Here is a 23,207-nt window from a genome sequence, read left to right as displayed (position 1 = left end):
AGTGTATGCTGCTATACGAATTGCTTCTTTCCAGTAAACTTTCGGTAACTCTGCTCCTTTTATCATGGTTCTAGCTGCCTCTTGTATGGTTCGGTTCATTCTTTCAACTATACCATTCTGCTGTGGTGTCCAGGGGGCAGATAACTGTCTTTTGATGCCGTGTTTCTCACATAAGTCATTGAACTCATCCGAGATGAATTCTCCTCTTTTGTTAGACCTTAAACACTTGATTTTCCTGTCAACCTCATTCTCTACTTTTCCCTTGAATATCTTGAACTTCTCTAATGCTTCAGATTTCTCTCTTAGAATAGCAACCCAAGTCATTTTAGAATAATCATTTATTAGTAACATGGAATATCTCTCACCTTGTAGGCTCCTTGTCCGGGTCAGACCATAAAGATATGTGTGAAAAAAAACCAGTAATCCGGTGGACGAGTACTCCTTTCTTCTGAATGTGCTTCTAGTCTGCTTTCCAACTTGACATTCCCTACAGATGTTCTTCGGTTTAGTTAATCTGGGCAAATCTCTTACTCCACTCGTTGAACTAATCTGCACCAAGTTGTCAAAATTGATATGAAACATCCTCCGGTGCCATAGCCAACAGTCATTGAGCTGTGATATCGAGCAATGTTTTGTAGCTCCTTCCAATTGGTACATATTTCCATTTGTCCTTCTTCCAGCTGCTATGACTGTTCCAAACTCCTTCCGGATTTCACATACATTGTCCTGAAAAACAACATTGTATCCATTTTCGCACATCTGTCCAACACTTGAGAGATTATGATGCAAACCCTTCACATAATAAACATTGTCAGTGTTATATTTTCCGTCAAAAGTAATTGACCAAATACCAACAATTTGTGTTGTCTGATCATCTCCAAACCTTACTGAACCTCCATCATATTTTTCAAGTTTTATGAACTTACTTTTATCATTGGTCATATGATTTGAACATCCACTGTCAATCAACCATTCATTCTTATCTCTTCTAGTATGAAATGCATTAGCAACAGTCTTAGAGATATCAAACTTAGGAACATCCTCTTCTACCAGAAACAAGCAATCACCATCCTCATAGTCTGATTCATCATGTGAGATGTCAGCATCATCTTTAACCTAATAAGCTTTCTTATTGAATTTTCCCTTATTTTCCTTAAACTTTTGTCTAGCTCGCTTTTTCGGACATCTAGTTGCAATATGACCAATCTTTCCAAATCTAAATCTATGTAACTTGAGGATGCGTCCCCGCTTGAAAACCCCCGTCCCAGTCCCAAGGACGTTTCAGGGACTTGGGGACGGCCAGGTGACGTTTCCCCCCATCCCCAAATTGCTGGAATTTGGAGGGGACGTCCCTGAAATGGGGGGATGTTTGCCCCAACTGTGGGGGACATTTGTACGTCCCGAGGACGGCTGGGGACGACTGAGACGTTCCCAATCCTTCCCAGCGATGACTAGACGTCCCCCACACCTAGGGTTAGTAAAAAATATTGAAAAAATAAAAAATGTCATATTATCAATTTTTAATTTGAATTTGGGCCCCCTAAATGGTTTCAATTATAAAAAAATTAGAAGGCAACGATTTTAAATTAATAGATTATTAATATTATAATATAATTATATAAGTTAATGTTAATATAATATATTAATAATATGAATATCAAATTATTAATATTAAATATAAGCTAATGTTAAATTATTTAATCAAATTGTTATTATTAAATATTAAATGTGAACGTTTTTAAATTTTAATATCTATGTTTCATATGGGGCAAACATATAAAATTAATAAATTATAAATAGAAAATATCAATTTATCTTTTAAGTTTTGACATTTTGTATGTTATTTCTTTAATATCTATTATGATATATGCATAATGACAATGTGAATGAATTGAAATTCTGAATTATGAATGCATAATTGCATATTGAGTATTGACAATGTTGTATGTTCAAAATTTACATTCTAAAATGTTTTCATAGTATCATACACATGCTATATCCATGTTTTCATATGAATATAATGTATATACTATATATGCATGCTTTATCCATGTTTTCATATGAACATTTAGAATTTTCTTATATATTTTAAATTTTCCCTATATTTTATATAGTCGTCCCCCCACTATCCCCAAATTTGGCAAAAAACATTTGCCGTCTTGGAAACTCGTCCCGCCGTCCCCTACCATCCCCGTTCCGGAAACTCGGGGTAATGTAGTCTAAAACATTTAAAGGGTAACATACCTTTGTACTTGCTAGTGCCTTTCTTCAATTTTCTCACAAAGTTTGCTTCCACCTCATCCGGGCTTTCTTCATCATCCGGACTTTCTTCAGATGCCTTGAATGCGGTCTCTGACTTGTCTTTGTCCTTTCTAAACTTTCTTAATTCGAATGCAGTTAGGGTACCAAAAAACTGCTCTATGGTGAACTTCTTTGGATCATAAGTTTCTTCAATCGTTGAGATCTTATCATTGTAGCTTACCGGTAATGTCATTAGGATTCTGTCAATCACATCTTCATCATTCAAGGTACCTCCAAGTTCTCTGATTTCATTCACTGCGGTGTCAACCTTGTCAAAATAGCTTGCAATGTCTTCTCCTTCCATCTGCAGGTTTTCGTATCTTCTCTTAGCTATTAATCTCTTTGTCAACTTGACTCTCTCATTTCTTTCATAGATGTCTTTCAACTTTTGCCAAACCTCATAAGTAGTATTCAAAGAGATAACCTTAGTCAATTCAGTTTTTGATAATGCACTGAAAATAGCATACGTTGCTTTTTCATTTTCTTCATAGGCTTGAATCTCATCTGGAGTATTAAGAGCATTTGCCATCAGATCATACTTAGTCTCCACAACCTTCCAAGTGTTGTAACCTAGAGAAACCAAATAACCTCTCATCTTCACTTTCTAGAAGCTATAATCAGATCCTTCAAAGATAGGAATGGATAATTTGTGTGCCATCGGATCAGGATCTACCTCAAGCGGTTAATCTCTATATCAAGGAACCAAAGCCCTGATACCAATTGTTGAATATCCGGGCAACTGAGAGGGGGGGTGAATCAGTCGACAATAAAATTTTCTTTTAACCTTAATTCACATATCCAAAATAATAATCAGAATTAACAAAACATGAAAGCACATGCGTGAAACAGATCAGACACAAGAAACACCAGAATTTACGTGGAAAACCCAAGAAGGGAAAAACCACGGAAAATGCTAATTCTTAATATATAAACACCGGTTAAGGTAACACTAGTTAAGGTGATTTTTACTGCCAAGGTACTCACTACAGGTGGGCTCATTGCCCTGAAAGGCTCATTGCCGGTGGGCTCACTACCCTGAAAGGTTCATTGGCAAAGAAGAAAGAAAGATAAAGAGAATCCATCACAAAAACATGATTTGAACTTCCGGAATTGCTTCCGGTAATAATCTGCAACACTATATCCACACAAAACTGGATTCCTTCAATCTCGACCATATGAAATCTCATCAAACCATACTCCTATCTCCGGAAAAATATAATTCTCAATATCGGCTAAGACAAAGATCTAAAATAGGTCTCAATATCGTGAAGGAATGAGAAGTAGACCATGTTACACCGTTCCTTATTGAACATATCAACACATTACATACATCACCAAAGATGAAACCAAAAACACATCTGCATGCTATGTTACACAACTTTAATATCCGGTCCAAAATCTCGAGCTCTAGACCAATTTGGACCCAAAGATAGCACTGAATAACATATTCCGAAACACCAAAACCATCCGGTAAAACTAGGAAGCCTCCAAACGCACAACATGCTTTAATCAAACACTTCTGCTCAACATACCACATCCGGACTTAATCCTTACCGCAGGATTTGACATCAATGACAACACATAATGTAATGCTAACAGACTCAAAATTGTGTATTGGCATGGAAATTGAATGCCATATTGTAACATTCCACAATATGACTCAAAATTGTGGATTGGCTTGAATTCAGGCATGGAAATTGAAATGCCATATTGTCACATTCCACATGATGACTTAAAATTCTTGGGATGTGGGGATAAAAGAAACCTTCTTTTGCTGAATCTTGCTGCTCTCCTATAAGCTTGCCCATTATGCCCTTAATGATATTGGTTACTTTCATAAGAGATTTTTCTCCCTCTTCCATCTTGCACTGAATCTCCTTACATGATCTTTTGATTTTCTGATCCATGCTTCAAGGACTTCACTTTCTCAGTCAGCTTTGCAACAATTTCAAGACTTCCATAGAATATAACATTTTGGGGTTGGTCAATTTCTTCCTCCCCGCATGGTAAGTTCATTTGAGCTGAGGGTTGGTGCCTTTCAGTCAGGGATGGGTGCATTGTTTCCTCTATCATTCTCTAAATACAAATAGTGGGTCTGTTTGATGTGTTGTATATTTTTTATATTCTACACCCTATCACACCTAGTGGACCTTGAACTTCAACCCAGCTAGAGATTCAAAGAATATGAGAGATTGTGTGGGTGGAAAACTTTGGGCCGTTATATGTGTTTTTTCAGCCAATGGTTTATACCCATTGTTTTGTAATACCACTTAGCAGTTCCCTATGGTGAAGTTCAAGCAAAAATATATGAAATATCTTATTGTATTGTGAATGGTGGAGTTAGTAACTTATTAGAGTGAGTGAGTGCTGTTTTAGCTAGGTGTTTCCCAAAAGGATTTCCTAGGGTAAATGATTATATTGTATTGTGAATTTGTGATTGTGCCATTATTTTCATTCTGTTTCATTTAAGATTCTGTTAGCATTGCTTCTCTTGCATGGTTTTATCAGTATTGTTTCTCATGAGGCTTGTTTCAGATCAGCAGTACCCAGCCTCAAGGCTTCGGTTTTACCTTTGCACAGGAAAGTGAGGCAAAAGTTTTTAATCGTGGAATTTCAAACACCCTGTTTCAGAGCCACAACTCCCTCTGCAATTCCCTTATTTTTGATCTGGATAATTTTGTTTTGTGGCTCCAAAATGGTGGATCTAGGATGAGGGAAGAACAAAGTACTGTCTGTTTGAAACATCTTGTGGCCCATTCTTTTAGTAAACTAGCAGATTGTAGTATTGACAGAAGAAGTGGAGGGAAGAACAAAGTTGAAGTTGAAATCCTCTACTGGACCACAGAAATATTTCTTTTGCTATCTAAATTGGACCAATGAACTTATTAGTGGGACGATTTGATTTTGAGATTACCCTTGTTTTCAACCTCATTAATGCAGGATTTCTGAGCATTGAAATTACAGTCTAGATATATATGTTATTTTTTTGGCCTATATTTTTGTGTGTTTTGATATATTAATAATTGTATTTTGCTTCTGTAAATCTCTGTTGTGTACTCTTGCTCCTGTCATCTATAAAATATTAGGAATTCATATTTGCTATATTATCTTCCAAATTGCCATGTATCCAAATCATCATCAACCAAGGAATGGATGGTGAATGAGAGGGACGGATCTCATAATATTTTAAATTGCTCAAGTAGTTTTCTGCCTCTTTTTATGTACGTGAGTAATTCAAAATAAATCCGAGAAAGCTTACATAAACAAATGAGTAACTCTTGTTTCTTACGTTGTAGAAGGTTTTATAATTGTTGAAAAGTACATAAACTAAAGTAACTAATTTGATGAGCTCAAATAGAGAAACTGTATGTGCAAGTGAAGTTATAGCTATTGAAAATTAGAATTTTCTTAAATATTATAGCTTCACTCAATCTTTACATTTGCATATTTGAGAAATCAATTCATTATATGAGAATATTCTGTCTTACACCCACCAAATTGTTAGCAATCATAACATGCATAGCTGCCCATTTCCAGCAACTGGGTAATTAAAAAGTGGCGCCATAAATAATGCTAATAAGGTGGCACTAGTTTCATACTAGCGATTTAAAATAAATATAGTCAAATTAAATTAAACTATAAATTATCAAAGGGTACCAGTTGTGTGAGAGAGGTTGCAGCTCTTTCAAAAATAAGATATATATGGGAGATCATTCCATGAGAAGATCATCAATCAATTGGAAATATGCAGTGACTTGGCAAGTAAATAATTATAGCCAAAGAGGATGCAAACCCTCCAAGGAAAAATCAAGAGATTTAAGGACAAAAACCCTTAATTTACCTCTTATAAAGTTATTGCACGGAAACCCATAACTTGCCTAGATATCAAGGATAAACATTTAAGGAAATAGCTGCAAATTGGAAGAAGAAACATAGCAGACAATCAAGATAAGATTATTTTCAGAATTATTTGAATGTGGTAACAAAATATTATTTGAAGAAGAAATGTTCTAGAAAGAGACATTACAATCTATCAGTAACTTTTCTAATATGAGGAATCACATACTTATCCTATGTTTTCACACTTCAACAGAAGTGGTCATGATTGCAGACAATAGCATTGGATGCATCTATTAAAATGATGTATATAAAGGCAAAGGTAAAAGCAAAGTTATTTTTTAGGTTGCTGCCAAACAAGACTCTGGTGTATTGGACCCTCATCAAGCATATTATTTTCCATTCATCTTATATATTCATGCTGGGCATACATATTCTGTCCCATGCAGAATTTGAACCCAAACCTCCTTGATGGTACACAGGCTGTCTCCATGATGGGATCATAATGCAAATATATAGTTGCAGTCCTGAATGTTTTGACAGTGTTAATATTTAGCTTTTGGAAAAAATTATAATATTAAGCATTTAATTTCAAAACAGTGTCAATATTTAGCTTTTGGAAAAAATTATAAGATTAAGCATTTAATTTCAAAACTAGCCAATCATTTTGCTGTTGGAATCTTAAATACCATTGTTATCTCCTATTTGCAGGGGTGGTGGATTTATTTCGCTGGAGAACCTACTCTTTTTTGCCAAGAAATATCCGGTATGCACTTTTGTATTTTTTTTTATAGTTTTTGTAATGCATCAATTTTTAATATCATGCCCTTATAGTATAGGATATATGAAAGGAAACTTGCAGCCTCATAATGACAATTTCCACATAACCCGAAAGAGAAATCTATGCAAATAAGTACTCAGAATCCATATGCAAAAACATACCCATCAAATATGACACAAGATATACCCTAGGAAAACCCTCATAAGGGAAAAACCCAGCCTCTAAAAGCATCCATCTGGCATGTATTATTGAGTAATGCAACATTACAATACACTATGAACACCTCTGAATCATAAGCCCTCTACAAGCACTCATGTGAACAAGCATGTAACTACACATCCCATGCCATGATTTAAACCCTCGCAAATGCTACAAAAGATGCTCTCAACCTCTTAGCATGTGACTAATACCATGGGGTTACAAACCATTGATCCCACATTTAATATTGAGTACTAAGTTTTCACTCCAATATTAAATAAATACAATATAATATATCAATGTGACACCCACATTAATTATAAATCCCAATGTTACAATACAACACATAAAGTAGCCCCAAGAATGTCATCTCCTAGTGATGCACATCCATCTAGATACCCCTAGGTGCACCACACACAAAATAATAAATAATACATTATAAACATTATGCAAGGTGTACAACACCGAATTCTGAACAATATATGTATGCACACCCTTACTTTCTCCTTTATTTTTGCTTCTAAAGAATGTATTAAAACAATGTAATCTATCAAACATGTTTATGTGATCAAACAAACCAACTATTATGTAATTAAATAATTTTGCGCTGAGATGTCTGTTGTTATTATTTTAATGCAGAAATCATTCCAAAGGTTGTTGCACAAGCAGGAAGGAAAGCGATCTGCATGGGAGTATCCCTTTGCTGTTGCGGGCATCAATATATCATTTATGCTAACACAAATGTTGGACTTACGTTCAGGTAAGTAGTTTTTTTTTTTGAAATCCATGCTGAGAAAGTAAATATGCATGGTAGATGCCTAATTTGTTTCAAATGCCAGATGATCACTTAATTTTACATAGGCATAAAGTTCTTGTGAAGTCTGCTTTATTTTCCATATATAAATTTGATTATTACAAATATTATCCTGGATTGTGTCTTCAAAAATTTCCACTAATTTCTTTTATTAGCATATACATTATTTGAAATCAAAAGCACATTTAGTGTGTACTAAAAATCTAGAAATGGATGGAATATATACTGGTCCAGTGATACATGTTTTGGAAGCCATGTGTACCTTTTTGTAGCAAAACTAAACTAAGTAATTTACACTCTAATTCTAGGAAGTGAGGATTTGTCCCAAGGATCTTGGTCCGAAAGGATTTTCATTTTAACTATTTGACATGTGTAAAACCAGCAGAAGCATCCTCAGAAAATAGGAAGTTCTACAAACCCATTAGTATTGATAGTGTATATTCCTCTCTGATATTCTCAATGCTCAAAAGTTATTTACACTATTCACACCAATACAGGTCAATTCCTTATCATAGCTAAACAATTTTATATGACTGGAGCTAATCCTATATCTGATCTTTTGTCTTAATGTTGATGACAACTTTTTCTTGTTCAATTTACATTCTGTTGTGCCTTGCACACACTCCCCGTCGTCGACAGGGTTCCCCCTCCCTTTCTTTTCGTTGTTTGCCTCGTCAAGATCCTGAGTAGGACTTTTGCAATTAGGCGGAGTGGATAGCAATAGTGAGAAATCTGAGCTTAGAGAAGATGATTCAACCTGAAATTGAGCTAGCCTAAGTCATAAGTCCTAAAGATTTCGCACCTCGAAAATAGGGATTTGACGAGCACCCTGGATGCATTGAAATGTTGATTGCAATTCCTTTTGTAAGGGAAATGGAACAAAGAAGAACCTAAGGAAAAAATGCAAATGTTGACACAAAAAGAAAACAAGTCACAAATTTCTCAAATTGGCCGGAATTTGCAAAAATCTTGCAAAAATGCCAAAATGGCCAAAATTTGCAAAAATCTCGCAAAAATGCCAAAATGGCCGAAATTTGCAAAAAATCTCGCAAAAATGCCAAAATGGACAAAATTTGCAAAAATCTCTCAAAAATGCCAAAATGGCTGAAATTTGCAAAAATCACGCAAAAATGCCAAAATGGCCGAAATTTGCAAAAATCTCGCAAAAATGCCAAAATGGCCAAAATTTGCAAAAATCTCGCAAAAATGCCAAAATGGCCGAAATTTTCAAACATCTCTCATTTTGCCTATTTCACCCGAAATTGAAAAGGGAGGCATTTTAACAAAAAGAAACATCTCTCATTTTGCCTATTTCACCTAAAATTGAAAAGGGAGGCATTTTAATAAAAAGAAACATCTCTCATTTTGCCTATTTCACTCGAAATTGAAAAGGGAGGCATTTTAACAAAACAAAAGCATCTCTCAAATTGCTTAGAATTCCCGAAATCGGTAAAAGAAGACATTTGTTGCAATCCAAGTTTTAAGTTATCTCGCATTTGACCCATTTTGCCCAAAATTGTTTAAAGTGGAGTAAAACTTAAAGCTAAAAATCTCTCATTTTGGCTCAAGCACCCGAATTTTGTTGCAAGAGAGACATTTAAATTTAACATCTCTCAAAACACCTCAAACGCCCGAAAATTCAAAAGGAGGCTTTTTCAACATAACCAAAGATCTCTCATTTTAGGCGAATGGCCCGAAGTTTGAGTAAAGGCATTTTAAACTTAGAATGAAATCTCACAAAAGGTGTCTAATGCCCGAAATTCATTGTGAGAGAGGCCCAACGTCAGTGAAAATTGAATATTTGTTAAATTAATTAATTTAATTTTTCAAAATGATTAATGCGGGTCAAAATTGATTGTTTGCAGGACGTTGTCAAAAAGAACCAGGAGAAAGCCTGAAACGTAAATCGAAGAAGGATTGCGATCAAAGCCAGGCGCTGGAAGCTAGAGGGGAAAAAGATACAAGAGTGCGAGATCAGAACCAAGCATTGGTAAGCGTGCTGCTGGACCCCAAGTTGAAGTCCACCACCGAGACCAAAGACCGAAGAACATTCAGAATTGAACAAGTCTATGCATTCCTGAGAAATACACAGCTGGATTTAATTCCGAGAATTTAGTTTTAAGAACTGAAATTGTTTTAATGTAAAACTGCCTATGGGCCTGTTGACGTGTATTTTGTACACTATCAAACACAGAATAAAATACCTAAAGGCATCTTATCCTCTCTTGAATAAAGTCTCTAACTGCTGAAGATTCGCATGAAGGATCAGTTAGGATGACTCCAATGTTCTGGTTAGTAGGGTCTCTACACGTGGATAAACTCCAGTGGTATGATGTGATTTGCTGGAATCACAAGGAGACTTACATCTGATGATTGAACTTCCGATCTGCTTTGCTGGAACACAGGCTCTTACTGGCTTAGATTTGAAAAAATGGAAAAAGGATGAGGGCGAAGAGAAGATCTAATCCTAATACTAAGAATGTAGGAGCAATGATTTGATTTTTGATGAAACTCTAACTAGGTCTTGTTTTGACGTCAATGGACCATCTCCACAAGGCTAGTGCGATCTTCTAAGGGAAGCTTTATGATGTTCAAATCATCACCGCAGGCATAGACACCATCAAGTTGATGCATATCAATGAAGAAGCGACAAATTGAAATTGAGCTTAAGCTGAATGATTCCAGTTGACTACACAAGGCAAGTCTGCAATCAACAAACTGCTAGTAGTATGGATATACGAATTCCACCATTAATCAATCGCATTTCCTCCATTCATCTAATCATCTACCATCTAGGATTGAAGACTCAACAAGAAACCATGCAAATTGCAAGAAACGACACACTTCACCATTACTTCAATGAAAATGGAGTTTGTTTACAATCAATGGCAACAATTTCTTGCCTTGTCCTCCTATTCTACTCTAATTACTATTCTATCAATTTCTAACTACTCTCTATCTACTAACTGCTTTCTATTATTTACAACTCTCTCTAATTAACTTTACAAAATGAAATGTCAGGGCTTATATAGTGCCCACAATTCAATTCGATGGCTTAGATCAATTCAAGATCAATGGCCAAGATTCAACAATGAAAACCCTAATTAGGGTTTGTTACAACCATTACATAACATTTAATGCTTGACCAATGATAAAATTGTATTGCTTGTACACATGTCCCCTCTAGAAAAATCGACCAATGGATAGTCGGGGTAGGTACATCGGAGTTTGTGCCACCTTCCATGAGTTAAGTACATTGAATCTGGACATGCTGAGGTGGACCTCACTGATTGGAGACGTGATGACTAGGATGCCACCTCGTCTGACACTTGGTTGATACTCAATTTGGTAGCGTTGAGAAGTTATCTTTGATTAACTCTTCTAAAATTATTTGCTTCTTCAACGAGCCCTTGTCCTAACTCCATGTGTCCTTGATGTGTAGGATGATGATGTACCTCGCCTTGGAACGCTGGATTGAAAGAGGTCGCCCCTGTCCTGGCTTGATCATCCCGGCGAAGACCGTCCTTGATCCGGCTTGATTTTCCTTGATGAGATCTCCATTTGATGCCTACACAACATTTCAAAATTAGCAACATGATTTTGCAATGAATAACTAGATTAGAGATTAAATTTAGGAAACTTCATAATAAGTCCTTGAGTTATCATTTCCTAAACGACGATTGAGCTATTAGAATTCAAAATTTCAAAATTTAAGGCTATGACGATCAAAATTCGAAATTAAAACAAGGGATCTTGTCATACCTTACTTGCTAGTTTAACTCTAAAATGCAAAACAAAGGAATTCGCCTAGGCACAAATCAAAATTTGATGGCTTCAATGTGATCTCCCTCCAAATGAACGTCCACTTTAGCAATTCGCCACCTTGGGGGAGGAGTCTTCAATGTCTTGAAGATAACAAATTCGCCTTACTTGAAACAAACACGCACTCCTCTTTGATGATAATTTCGCACCTTGTCTTCTCCAAAATCGCATATGAAAGAGGATAAAATGATGATTTGAAAATGAAATAAACACCTCCCTTTATAGGCGCTCATCTTCACATTGACCTCTAGGCCGACTTTTACAAAATGAGGCAATTAAAAACCAATTTTAAATAAAAAAACAAAGGCCGACTTTTATAAATAATTGAAAATTAAAACCCAAGCGCCCCATTTTATTATTTAAAATAATAATTAATTAATTAAATGCCATCGGTTTTTTTTTTTATTAATAAACTCCATTTCTAAAAGGCAAAAAATTAATTAATTAATGTTTTAGCGCAATTTTTAAATGCTACTTAATTGAATTTTCAAACTTATCGATTTTTAGCATTTAAAATAAATTCAAAAAATGTTTGTTAGCGCCGAATTTAGAAAAGGTAAAGACACAAACCATTATCGCCCTAGTCCCTGACTGAGGGACAGGAGCGAATTACCATTTTGATCTTGATTCTTGTGCCTTTGACGTTTGAAACCATCATCTCCATGTTGAAAGTGGCATGCTTACAAGGAACCTCGAACTTGAGTGACTTGATTGTTGTAGATGGATGCCTCTTAAGACCATTATCGCCGTGGTCCCTTGGTGAGGGACAGGAGCGAACTTGCTTTTTCTTCCTTGGTCTTTCGCCTCTTTAATCACCAATTTATATCACAAGGCAAGTAATGACTTTGTTCTTTCATTCCACGCATACTTACTTGTCTTTTACAAGGCAAATTTGATATTTGAATGTTCATCGCCCTGGTCCCTTGGTGAGGGACAGGAGCGAACTTTGAATCCTAGCTCAAATTTGTCATTTTTTAACCTCAACTTCTTGCCTATCACCTTTCAAATGACATTTTCAACCTTGTATAACTTTGCTTTGATGTGATCTAGGAAGAAAAATGATGGATTTTGTGAATATCGCCTTGGTCCTTGACTGAAGGACAGGAGCGAACTTTGATCTATGGTGCAAATCCTCCATCATATTGATATCAAATAATCTTCAAGGCGTAGAATGATGTCCTTTATTCCTTCTTGAACATTTGAAACGAACGTGGCCTTCAAAGTTTAAGCATATTTGACCATTTCGCTGTGGTCCCTTGGAGAGGGACAGGAGCGAACTTCATTTTCTAGGCTCAATCACACTTTGCCCATGTTTAAAATTATCTTCAACGGACTTGTTGTGCCCCCTTTCACTCATCCTTGACATGTAATTTGCTTCATCTTGGCGAGAGATTTGTCTAAGGAAGAAATCGCTCTGGTCCCTGGGAGAGGGACAGGAGCGCCTAGGACAATATGAGCTTCACTTGGCGTTTTTGCAATCTTCAATGGATTCGTTATGCCCCTTTTGCTTGCCCCAAACTTAAAACTTACTTGATCTTTGCCCAAAACATGCCTCATGAGGAAATTCGCTCTGGTCCCTGGGAGAGGGACGGGAGCTATCACTTAAATTCGCCCTGGTCCCTGGCAGAGGGACAGGAGCGATTTTGCTTCTAGGGTCAATTTTCCTCATGATTGTGCTTTCAAATTATATTCAACTGATAAAATGTATCTCCTTTGATCTTCTCAATTCGTGAAATTGTTCAAATCTTTCAAGGACAAGGCAATTTTGGATTTCAAGCTCCGGTCCTTCAGTGAGGGACAGGAGCGATTTTTGTCCTCCAGGCCCAAATGCTTCACTTTTCACCATGAAATGTCCTTGCTAGGGAAGATATCATCCTGCTTCATGCTATGAATAAAAGTTAATGTCCAAACAAGGTCTAAAAATATGCATATGAATAAAATCGCTCTGGTCCTTCAGTGAGGGACAGGAGCGAATTTGACCTTCTAGGCAAAAACTTCATCATTTCATTGTTTTTGATCAAGTCTGGATGCTCTATCATGGTCATTTCGTCCTTCACCATGCCTTTGATGTCTCAATTCGTCCAAACATGGTCAGGAATGGCTCAAATAAGTATTATTGCCCTGGTCCCTTGGTGAGGGACAGGAGCGCTTCGCCTTGGTCCTCCTGAGAGGGACAGGAGCGAAATTCGCTCTGGATCCTCAGTGAAGGACAGGAGCGAAATTTGACTTTTCGAACTCTCTATCAGGATAATTTTTATGGAATATAACATTTAAGTATAAGTGACATTTAAGTATAACTCTCTTTCTTATACTTTAAGTTATATTCCATATATACTTTCAGGATGTTTGAGAGTGGTTTCAGACCTCCAGGAGTTATATTGCAAAATCTAGTTTTTTGAGGTTTTTCAGTTTCCAGACTTAGTCAAATTCAGGATCAGGACATTCCAGACTTAGCCAAATTTCAGGACATTCCAGACTTAGCCACATTTCAGGATCAAGACATCACTCAAGCCGGACTTGCTATCCATGTGATCCCCTTGGCGACACTCAAAATGCAAAGGCTAACCGACAAAACCCTAAAAACCTTAAAAAAACAAACCCTAAAAAGCAAAAAAAAGCAAGGGTCCCCATTTGCAATGGGGCGATGTGTGAAATGGTCACAACAGGGCCCCACTTAAGATATTTTGAAATAGAGGGGAAACAGGTCAGTTGTGGACAATTATGTTCTACTACCAGATAGACCTAAATTAAAGCCAAATAGTGGTTGGATAGATAACTAAGAGTTTAATGGGCATGGGTTAAAGCTGCCAGCTTCTGGAAGGCAAGTTGTTGCCCTTGGATGCAATCAATCTTGGCCACCGGTTCGGCATGTAAAATTTATAAAAGGCAGAGGCCTTTCTTTTGTAAAGGGTTAGAATTTTGTGGTTAGATTTTAGAAGTTAGAATAGGCTAGAAGTTAAAGGTTAAATTTAGGAATAGCATAGAGATGCTGCAGAAATTGTTGTAATAGGCAGCTGAAATCAATATATAGACATTGATTTGGTGTGTATCATCTTGTTTTCATTTTGTTTGCATGGTTTCTTTCAGCTAGTTAATTTTAGAGTGTAGGGATTTTAATGGTGAAGTGTAGAGGGGTATTTGATGCATTTCTGGTTCATACCATTGGGGGTCTGCTAATTGTAGGTCACCATGCATGGTTAGTCTGAACCCAAACTGTGCTTAGTTCAACTGCAGGTGTTCGTCTTAGGCTGCGCCAGAATTGGGTGCCTAAAACGAGTGTCTCCGGTTTGAAAATCCTTCATCCCTTGGAGCTTGCACCGTTCTTGTCTAGTTGTGAGGGTGTCTCTAGCAAAACAAGAACTGGTTTATCGAAATCTGTCTACCCTCTACATCAGCTGTTATCATCCTTGTCCTTAGGCTTCCTGAACCCTTCCCTTTTGATTTTATTTCGCAGTCCGAAAATCACAACAGACCATCTTGTTGCAAAACGTAAGTCCCCTTGTGCTCCCAACAAAACACATCAACCATTGAGCTATCCTGCAGTCAAGACCTGACAATCGAAACCTTGAGGTCGTCCCCATTGATCAATTGAAACAGTATTAGGGATTTCCTTATCTCAAGAGAGGATAGGATACTTAGCATTCTATTTTGCGTTGGCCGGATGGAGTCGTAGCAATGCGATTTTAGCCACGTCAACATATTCCTTCAAAGAGGCCCTCTATGATCATCTTTTACTTCCAAAGCTGCGGTTGTATTTTATCCCACACTTAAATCTTCGATGTTAGGGGTAAACACAAGCATAGGCTTACCATCATCTTCAAATCAACAACATAAAACTTAATACATATTTTAAAGTTGCACAAAAATCATAAATGTGCAATTAAAAGTTACCATGGAAGCCCCAATTTCTTAATAAAACAAAGCACTTATATTAGGTTAAGACAATATCCAGTTGCATCCTGGGTACATCTATCAAAGATTGTGGCAAAATTTGCATATGCCAAATAGGTACTATTTTTAATCAGTTTATGTGATGGTGTCTTGGGCAACATCATCTAAAATATTTAAGTACCTTAGAACGAGGGGTTTTTTAAGCTCATTATACTGGTAGCATTATAATCTATTTCAATTACAGATTAACTTACAGAGATCTGACTATATAGAACGGAAATTTTGCATCAAACCCAAAGTTCCCTATGGCTTTGTTGGCCTGCATATGTGGAAATTCTACACAATTGGTGTTCTCAATTGTAAGTTGAACTCTGGAAGTGTTCCAGGAGCTAAAAAATATAAAGACTAGCACAGTAGCACTAGCATAAGAAACAGTCAGTCTGATAGGGTACAATATAGAGGATAAGAGTTTGCCGTATTATTAATAGCATGGCTTGATCTAGTGCCATTTTATTTGTCAATATTTGTCTCTTCGTATTATTTGGAGTTCAATATTTGTCTCTTTTGTATTATTTGGAGTTATGGACTAGAAATTTACATCAATTTCATGACTAATTCCAAGAGGTATGATAATGCATAGGTGTTACATCCTTGCTTGTTATCTTTTCAAGGTGACATTGGAATCTGTTGATTGTGCCCACTCATTGTGCTGCCACAAAAAATTCTATTATAAACTCACCCATATTGATGTCATTGGAATGATGCCATGCAGATTCCATCCGTTTTTCTTACATGATTTTCAGGGTTTTAAATATTTTTATTTAGGGTTTTGAGAGGGAAGAAAAGGTTATAAAAAATCCAGAAAGGGATTTATATACCTTGAATCTCCTTTGACAAGGTGATAAAAAAATTTGATGCAGTCTGGCAATGGCCCATATAACAATTAAACTGGAAAAGATTTGACTCTGGAAAATACCCTTCCTAATTTATTTCTCATTGCTAACAAATTGAAAAAAAAATTATGTGCATATTGCCCCCGTTTATCTGAAACCACAAGTTAGGAAAAATCTATTCAAAGATGTTTTTTAGATATACATCATTACACTCTTTAAGATTGAAAATTTGGATAGGTAAAATTTGATTTCAAAAAATATAACAACCTTTTATTAATCTTTCATCTTTTATAAATGATATGGGTAATCTTTTTAGCTAATTTACCATGTTTGGGAAATTTCGTGGAATCTTAATGACACCCTAAAAACTAGTTAAATTTTGTCATGTCAATCTGAAATTTTTCAAGGAAAGCAGTCTTGATTTAGTTTGGAGTTGGATATGCATACCATAGAAGAAAATATTGTTCTTGGGAATTTCTCACCATCTCAAAAGATAAAGATGTTTTTGATTTCTTCGGATATTATGGGAAGAAAATGGGAAAAATATTGGGAACCCAAATGCAGTAACTTTTTAAAAAAAGAGAGAAATAGCTGATATTTTTTACATTTAAAGCCATCCTAATTATATAGAGAGTACATCATGAATTTAAATATGATTTTTTCTCATTAATTTTGAGATCGCTGATTACAGATAATTGGAATCTAAATGTCTTTAATAATGTTAATAAATAAGTCTGCTAGAATGATAATCAACCATTAATGCAATAAAATGCAACTAATGTAAATACAACTTGTTAACCCTACAGTTCTCCCTAGCTATCAAATCAAAAAGAATAAACTATACACAAAATGATAAATACGGTTGATAACAAAATAACCTCTTCAAATACCTTTTAAGTTACAGCAGTTGCAACATTCATGCCTGACATTTCAGTACAACAATGTCCTGTCTTAACAATGTTTCATATTAATCACATTGATCAGAAATTTTTCATATAATATTGACAGCAGTATCAATGGATTCACTTCTTATAAAGCCAATTTGATGCAATTAGCTGTTGATAATTGCATACCATACTTTGGGAGCTGTTTCAAATCCATACATTGCTTTTACAAGAAAATGTAACTTGTTTTATGATCCTTTTACTTCAAAACCTTAAGGTTGACTTGTGTATTCTGTTTCTTGCAAGTATCCATTCAAGAATGCACTTTCGATGTCCATCTAATAAACCTTGAATTTATGCTATGCTGCCAGCGCAAGCACCATTTAAATTGGTTCCACTTTGCTGTGGGGCAAAATCTTCATAGTCAATGCCTACTAGTTGTGCATATCCTTGTTCAACCAATCTAGCCTTATATTTACTAATGTGTTTTCTACACGCGCATCTGATGGGGTTGATTTCTGGTGGAAAAACAACAAGCACCCATGTTTCGTTTTTCATTCTTCCATCATTGCATCTCTCCATTCTTTTGATTTTCTGTAAAAATAATGAAGGATCAACAATCACTTCTGTTCAGAGTGCATGATTCACCTATTTCTGTGTGGTCTTTAGTCTTGTTTTATTCACTTCATCTGGATGAAAGAAGCCCTGTGTTCCTTTTCCCATTTAGGCATTGAAGAATTCTGATTAGAAATTTTCCCTAGTGGCAACTCTGAAGATTGAACTTGTAAGCTATCTCTAACCCTTTCCTCCACTTGAGTTGAGAGCCAACATTACCAGTATCTATTTGCCACTCAGGAGTAGATTTCTAAGAGATCCCCATCAAAAGATCTTGGTAGAGGTTTTAAATGTCTACACTAATCAACCGTTGCGTACAGTCTTTGTAGAGGCACAAGCCTACGTACTTTCCTTATTCATCTATTGACTGATGATAAATTTATTTGTTTCTTTTTTCCAATGAACAATGCTCTTCTTTTCTAAGCACTCTATGAAAATGCATTTGATGCTTCTTATATCTAGCTTTTTCCTTTATTCATCTAGCACAATAGCATAACAAGTTGAACCAAAAATTTGGAAATAACTTACCTTGGGCATTCATTCATGTCAAATCTCGAAAGTGATTTTTCCTTAAATTGCTGAAGTAGGATTGGTGTTTGAAATGGACGATTGTATACTGCTTCTGCCCAAAATCTTCTATCCATATTGTTCTGTTTCATCATACCACTAGCCATTTTCTTCTGTTGTAATAGTTTTCAACTATTTCCATATTCCACGTGCCTTATGAAAATCTTGATAATTCTCGCGTTCCTTTGTTGTTCAAGTAGTTTTTTGAACTCCATATACTTAGCAAACACTCCCGGTTTATGTTTTAGAAAATACACCCATGGCATTCTAGAGAGATAACCAATGAAAAGAACAAAATACATGTTCTTGTTATGGGAACTGAAAGTGTATCCATGTACATTGTTGTGAATCAATTGCAAATTCTGGTTTGCTCTCCAATTTAATTTTTTGGTGAACTGGTCTCAATTTTGTTTTTGTAAGAACCCACACCTGGTGGACTCTAACCAACCACAATTTTCTGCCTTTGTTTGATTTTTCAATGTTTTCAGTGTTTGGGTTTTGCTTGAGTTTTCAATGATGTTTCACCAAGGAATAAAGAAAGTGCAAATAACATATGCTGCAAACTAGAGTATGGAAATGAGAGCTACAGCCATAAGCATTTTATCGAACATTTGCCATGCAATTCCTATTATGAAATGTTGACTTTCAGCTAGGGACATTAAGACAAACAGTTATCTTGCAAACTGAAATAAATACTACAAATATATCATATGCAACTCCTTTTTATTGATATCCCAATTACCACAGATATGAAAGGGCCAAGACTCTTGGCTGACAGCTGAATAGGATATGAAACAAAATACCCAGGTCTGGGTACAATGGCAGCATACTGTTGACGTGTATTTTGTACACCATCATACACAGAATAAAATACCTAAAGGCATCTTATCCTCTCTTGAGAAAATAGTCTCTAACTGCTGAAGATTCGCATAAAGGATCAGTTAGGAAGACTCCAAGGTTCTTTTAGTAGGGTCTCTACGTGTGGATAAGCTCCAGTGGTATGATGTGATTTGCTGGAATCACAAGGGGACTTACATGTGATGATTGAACTTCCGATCTGCTTTGCTGGAACACAGGCTCTTACTAACTTGGATTTGAAAAATAGAAAAAGGATAAGGGCGAAGAGAGGATCTAATCCTAATACTAAGAATGTAGGAGCAATGATTGGATTTTTGATGAAACTCTAACTAGGTCTTGTTTTGACATCAATGGAACATCTACACAAGACTAGTGCGATCTTCTAAGGGGAGCTTTATGATGTTCAAATTATCACCGCAGGCATAGATACCATCCAAGTTGATGCATATCAATGAAGAGGCAACAAATTGAAATTGAGCTTAGGTTGAATGATTCCAGTTGACTACGCAAGGCAAGTCTGCAATCAACAAACTGCTAGTAGTATGGATGTACGAATTCCACCATCAATCAATCACATTTCCTTCATTCATCTAATCATCTACCATCTAAGATTGAAGACTCAACAAGAAACCATGCAAATTGCAAGAAAACGACATATTTCACCATTACTTCAATGAAAATGGAGTTTGTTTACAATCAATGGCAACAATTTCTTGCCTTGTCCTCCTATTCTACTCTAATTGCTTCGAACTATTCTCTAACTATTATTTACATACTATCTCTAACAATTGCTCATTTATTGCTAATTAGCCTTTACAAATGAAATGCCTGGGCTTATATAGTGCCCACAATACAATTTGATGGCTTAAATCAATTTAAGATCAATGGCCAAGATTTTACAATGAAAACCCTAATTAGGGTTTGTTACAACCATTACATATCATTTAATGCTTGACCAATAATAAAATTGTATTGCTTGGACACATGTCCTCTCTAGAAAAATCGACCAATGGATAGCCAGGGTAGGTACATCGGAGTTTGTGCCACCTTCCATGAGTTAAGTACATTGAATCTGGACATGCTGAGATGGACTTCAATGATTGGAGAAATGATGACTAGGACGCCACCTCATTTGACACTTGGAACTTGGTAGATATTCAACTTGATGTTGTTGAGAAGCTTGCTTTAATTAATTCATCTGGATCTATTTTGCTTCTTCAACGAGCCCTTGTTCTAACTCCTTGCGTCCTTGATGTGCAGGATGACGATGTACCTCGCCTTGGTACGCTGGATTGAAAGGGGTCGCCCATGTCCTGGCTTGATCGTTCTGGCGAAGACCGTCCTTGATCCGGCTTGATTTTCCTTGATGAGATCTCCATTTGAGGCCTACACAACATTTCAAAATTAGTAACATGATTTTGCAATACATAACATAAATTAGAGAGCAAATTTTAGGAAACTTAATGATAAGTCCTTTATTAATCATTTCCTAAAAAAGACTGAGCTAAGGCAAAACAAAATTCCAAAATTCAAAATTAAGGAAATGACGATGAACAATTCAAAATCAAGACAATAAAACCAATATCGCCATACCTCAGGAGAGAGCTAACTCTAGAATGCAAAATAAAGGAATTCGCCCAGGCAAAATTTGAAATTTGATAGTCTTGATGTGATCTTCAAAAGAACGTTCCTCTTATCAACTTCGCCACCTTTGATATGTCCTTGACTTGATCCTCTAACACCTTGGCAAGTTCGCCCAATATAGATTCGCACCACCTTGGAAGTTACTAGCGCCTTCTAACTTGAAATGAAATTCGCTCCTTGAATACAACTTCGCACTTTCCTTTGTCTTCCTCAAGATCGCATGTAAGAAATGACAAATAATGATGTGAAAATAACAATTTTCACCCTCCCTTTATAGCGCTCACCTCTTATTCACCTTTAGGCCGACTTTGGTAAACAAGACAAATTTAAAATAAAAGGCCGACCCTTACAAACCAAGCGCTCCTTTTGATTTTTTTATTAAATTAATAATTAATTATTAAATGCCTTTATTATTTAAATTGTCAAATTCGATTTTTATAAAGGCAAAAATAATTAATAAATATCAAGCGCAAATTTTAAATGCCATTTTTAATTAAATTTTCAATCCATCGATTTTAGCATTTAAAATAAATTTAAAGAAATGTGTTTGAGCGCCAAATTTTGAAGATGAAAATTGCGTACCTCATCGCCCTGGTCCCTGACTGAGGGACAGGAGCGATCCATCAACCTTGTCTCGATACTTGCACTTTTAACGTTCAAAGTCTTGATCTCCACGTTGATTTTGTCATTTTCGCTAGGTCCTTCAAGCTTGATTGACTTGTTCTTGCAAATGAATGTCCTTTAGATATGATATCGCCCTGGTCCCTTGGAGAGGGACAGGAGCGATCTTCATGCTATCTCCTTGATCTTACATCTTCGAACTCCAATTTTCATTGTGAGGGACAAACAATGTTATTCCTCCATTCCACTTTCATTTCTCTTGAATTCAACGAGGCGTTTTGGTGTTTAGAAGAATATCGCCCTGGTCCCTTGGAGAGGGACAGGAGCGATCCTTGTGTCCTAGCTCAAATTTGCAAACTTTTGATCTTTGTTCTTCGTTAATTGCCTTCCAAAGGACGTCCTCGATCTTGCCCACCCTTGCATTGTCTTGATTTTGTCGGAACATGAGTGTTTTAGTAAAAATCGCCTTGGTCCTTGTCCAAAGGACAGGAGCGATATAGTCTCTTTAGCTCAATTGATGATCATTTAACGTTAAAAACCTTTGAATATCACCTTGTTAAGACGCCTTAGACCTTGTATGACCTTGCAAAACATTGACTCAACGTGATTTTTGCATGAATTAGCCAATATATTCAACATCGCTCTGGTCCCTTCCTGAGGGACAGGAGCGAACTTCATGATTTTGAGCTTGTCATTGCCTTTTTCAACTTGCCATTGTCTTCATTGGGTAAAACGTGGTCCCTTGATCCTCCTCAATCACTTGATGCGTGATAAACTTTCAAAATTCATGCCTTTATGTAAATTTCGCTCGGTCCCTTCCTGAGGGACAGGAGCGAATTAGGATATTTGGTGCAAATCCTTCATCTTTGGTAATTTTTGATGCTTTGTGCTTGATGGAGACGCTTCGAAACCCCTTTGCCACCCTTCACCTTGACTTGGAATGGTTTTGAACTTGAAGAAAAGGCAACATACTTATTGTATCGCCCTGGTCCCTTGGAGAGGGACAGGAGCGATCTTGCTCTTGTAGGCTCCATCTCACTTTGTCATCTTCGAAAATTATCTTCAACGGATCCGTTGTACCTCCTTTCATTCATCTATGCCTTGGAATTCACCCAAACTGGGCAAGAAAATCATCTAAAACAAAAATCGCTCTGGTCCCTTCCTGAGGGACAGGAGCGAACTTAAGCATTTTGGTCCTTTGTTGACGTTTGATAATCTTCAATTTGTCTTCAACGGGTTCGATTGACCTCCTTTCTTGCCTTCGAACATAAAATTTGCTTGATCTTTGCCCAGATCGTACCTTATGAAGAATTTCGCTCTGGTCCCTTGGTGAGGGACAGGAGCGCATCGCCTTGGTCCTCCAGTGAGGGACAGGAGCGAAATTTGACTTTTCGCACTCTCTATCAGGATAATTTTTATGGAATATAACATTTAAGTATAAGAAACTTATACTTTAAGTTATATTCCATATATACTTTCAG

The 23,207-nt window shown here is 36.4% G+C and overlaps 1 protein-coding gene across 4 annotated transcripts in view; it reads left to right on the top strand.

Moving 5' to 3' along the window:
* Positions 1-23,207, top strand: part of LOC131028986 (uncharacterized) — a 141,156-nt gene that overhangs the window by 97,886 nt on the left and 20,063 nt on the right. For all 4 annotated transcript variants that reach the window (XM_057959361.2, XM_057959360.2, XM_057959358.2 and 1 more), the window contains exons 7-8: positions 6,850-6,904; positions 7,757-7,877. In XM_057959361.2, the coding sequence (XP_057815344.2) occupies positions 6,850-6,904; positions 7,757-7,877 (176 nt within the window). The remainder of the gene's footprint in view (positions 1-6,849; positions 6,905-7,756; positions 7,878-23,207) is intronic.

Source organism: Cryptomeria japonica, chromosome 10, assembly GCF_030272615.1.
Source record: "Cryptomeria japonica chromosome 10, Sugi_1.0, whole genome shotgun sequence".
NCBI lineage: Eukaryota > Viridiplantae > Streptophyta > Pinopsida > Cupressales > Cupressaceae > Cryptomeria > Cryptomeria japonica.
This window is presented reverse-complemented; position numbering and strand designations above follow the sequence as displayed.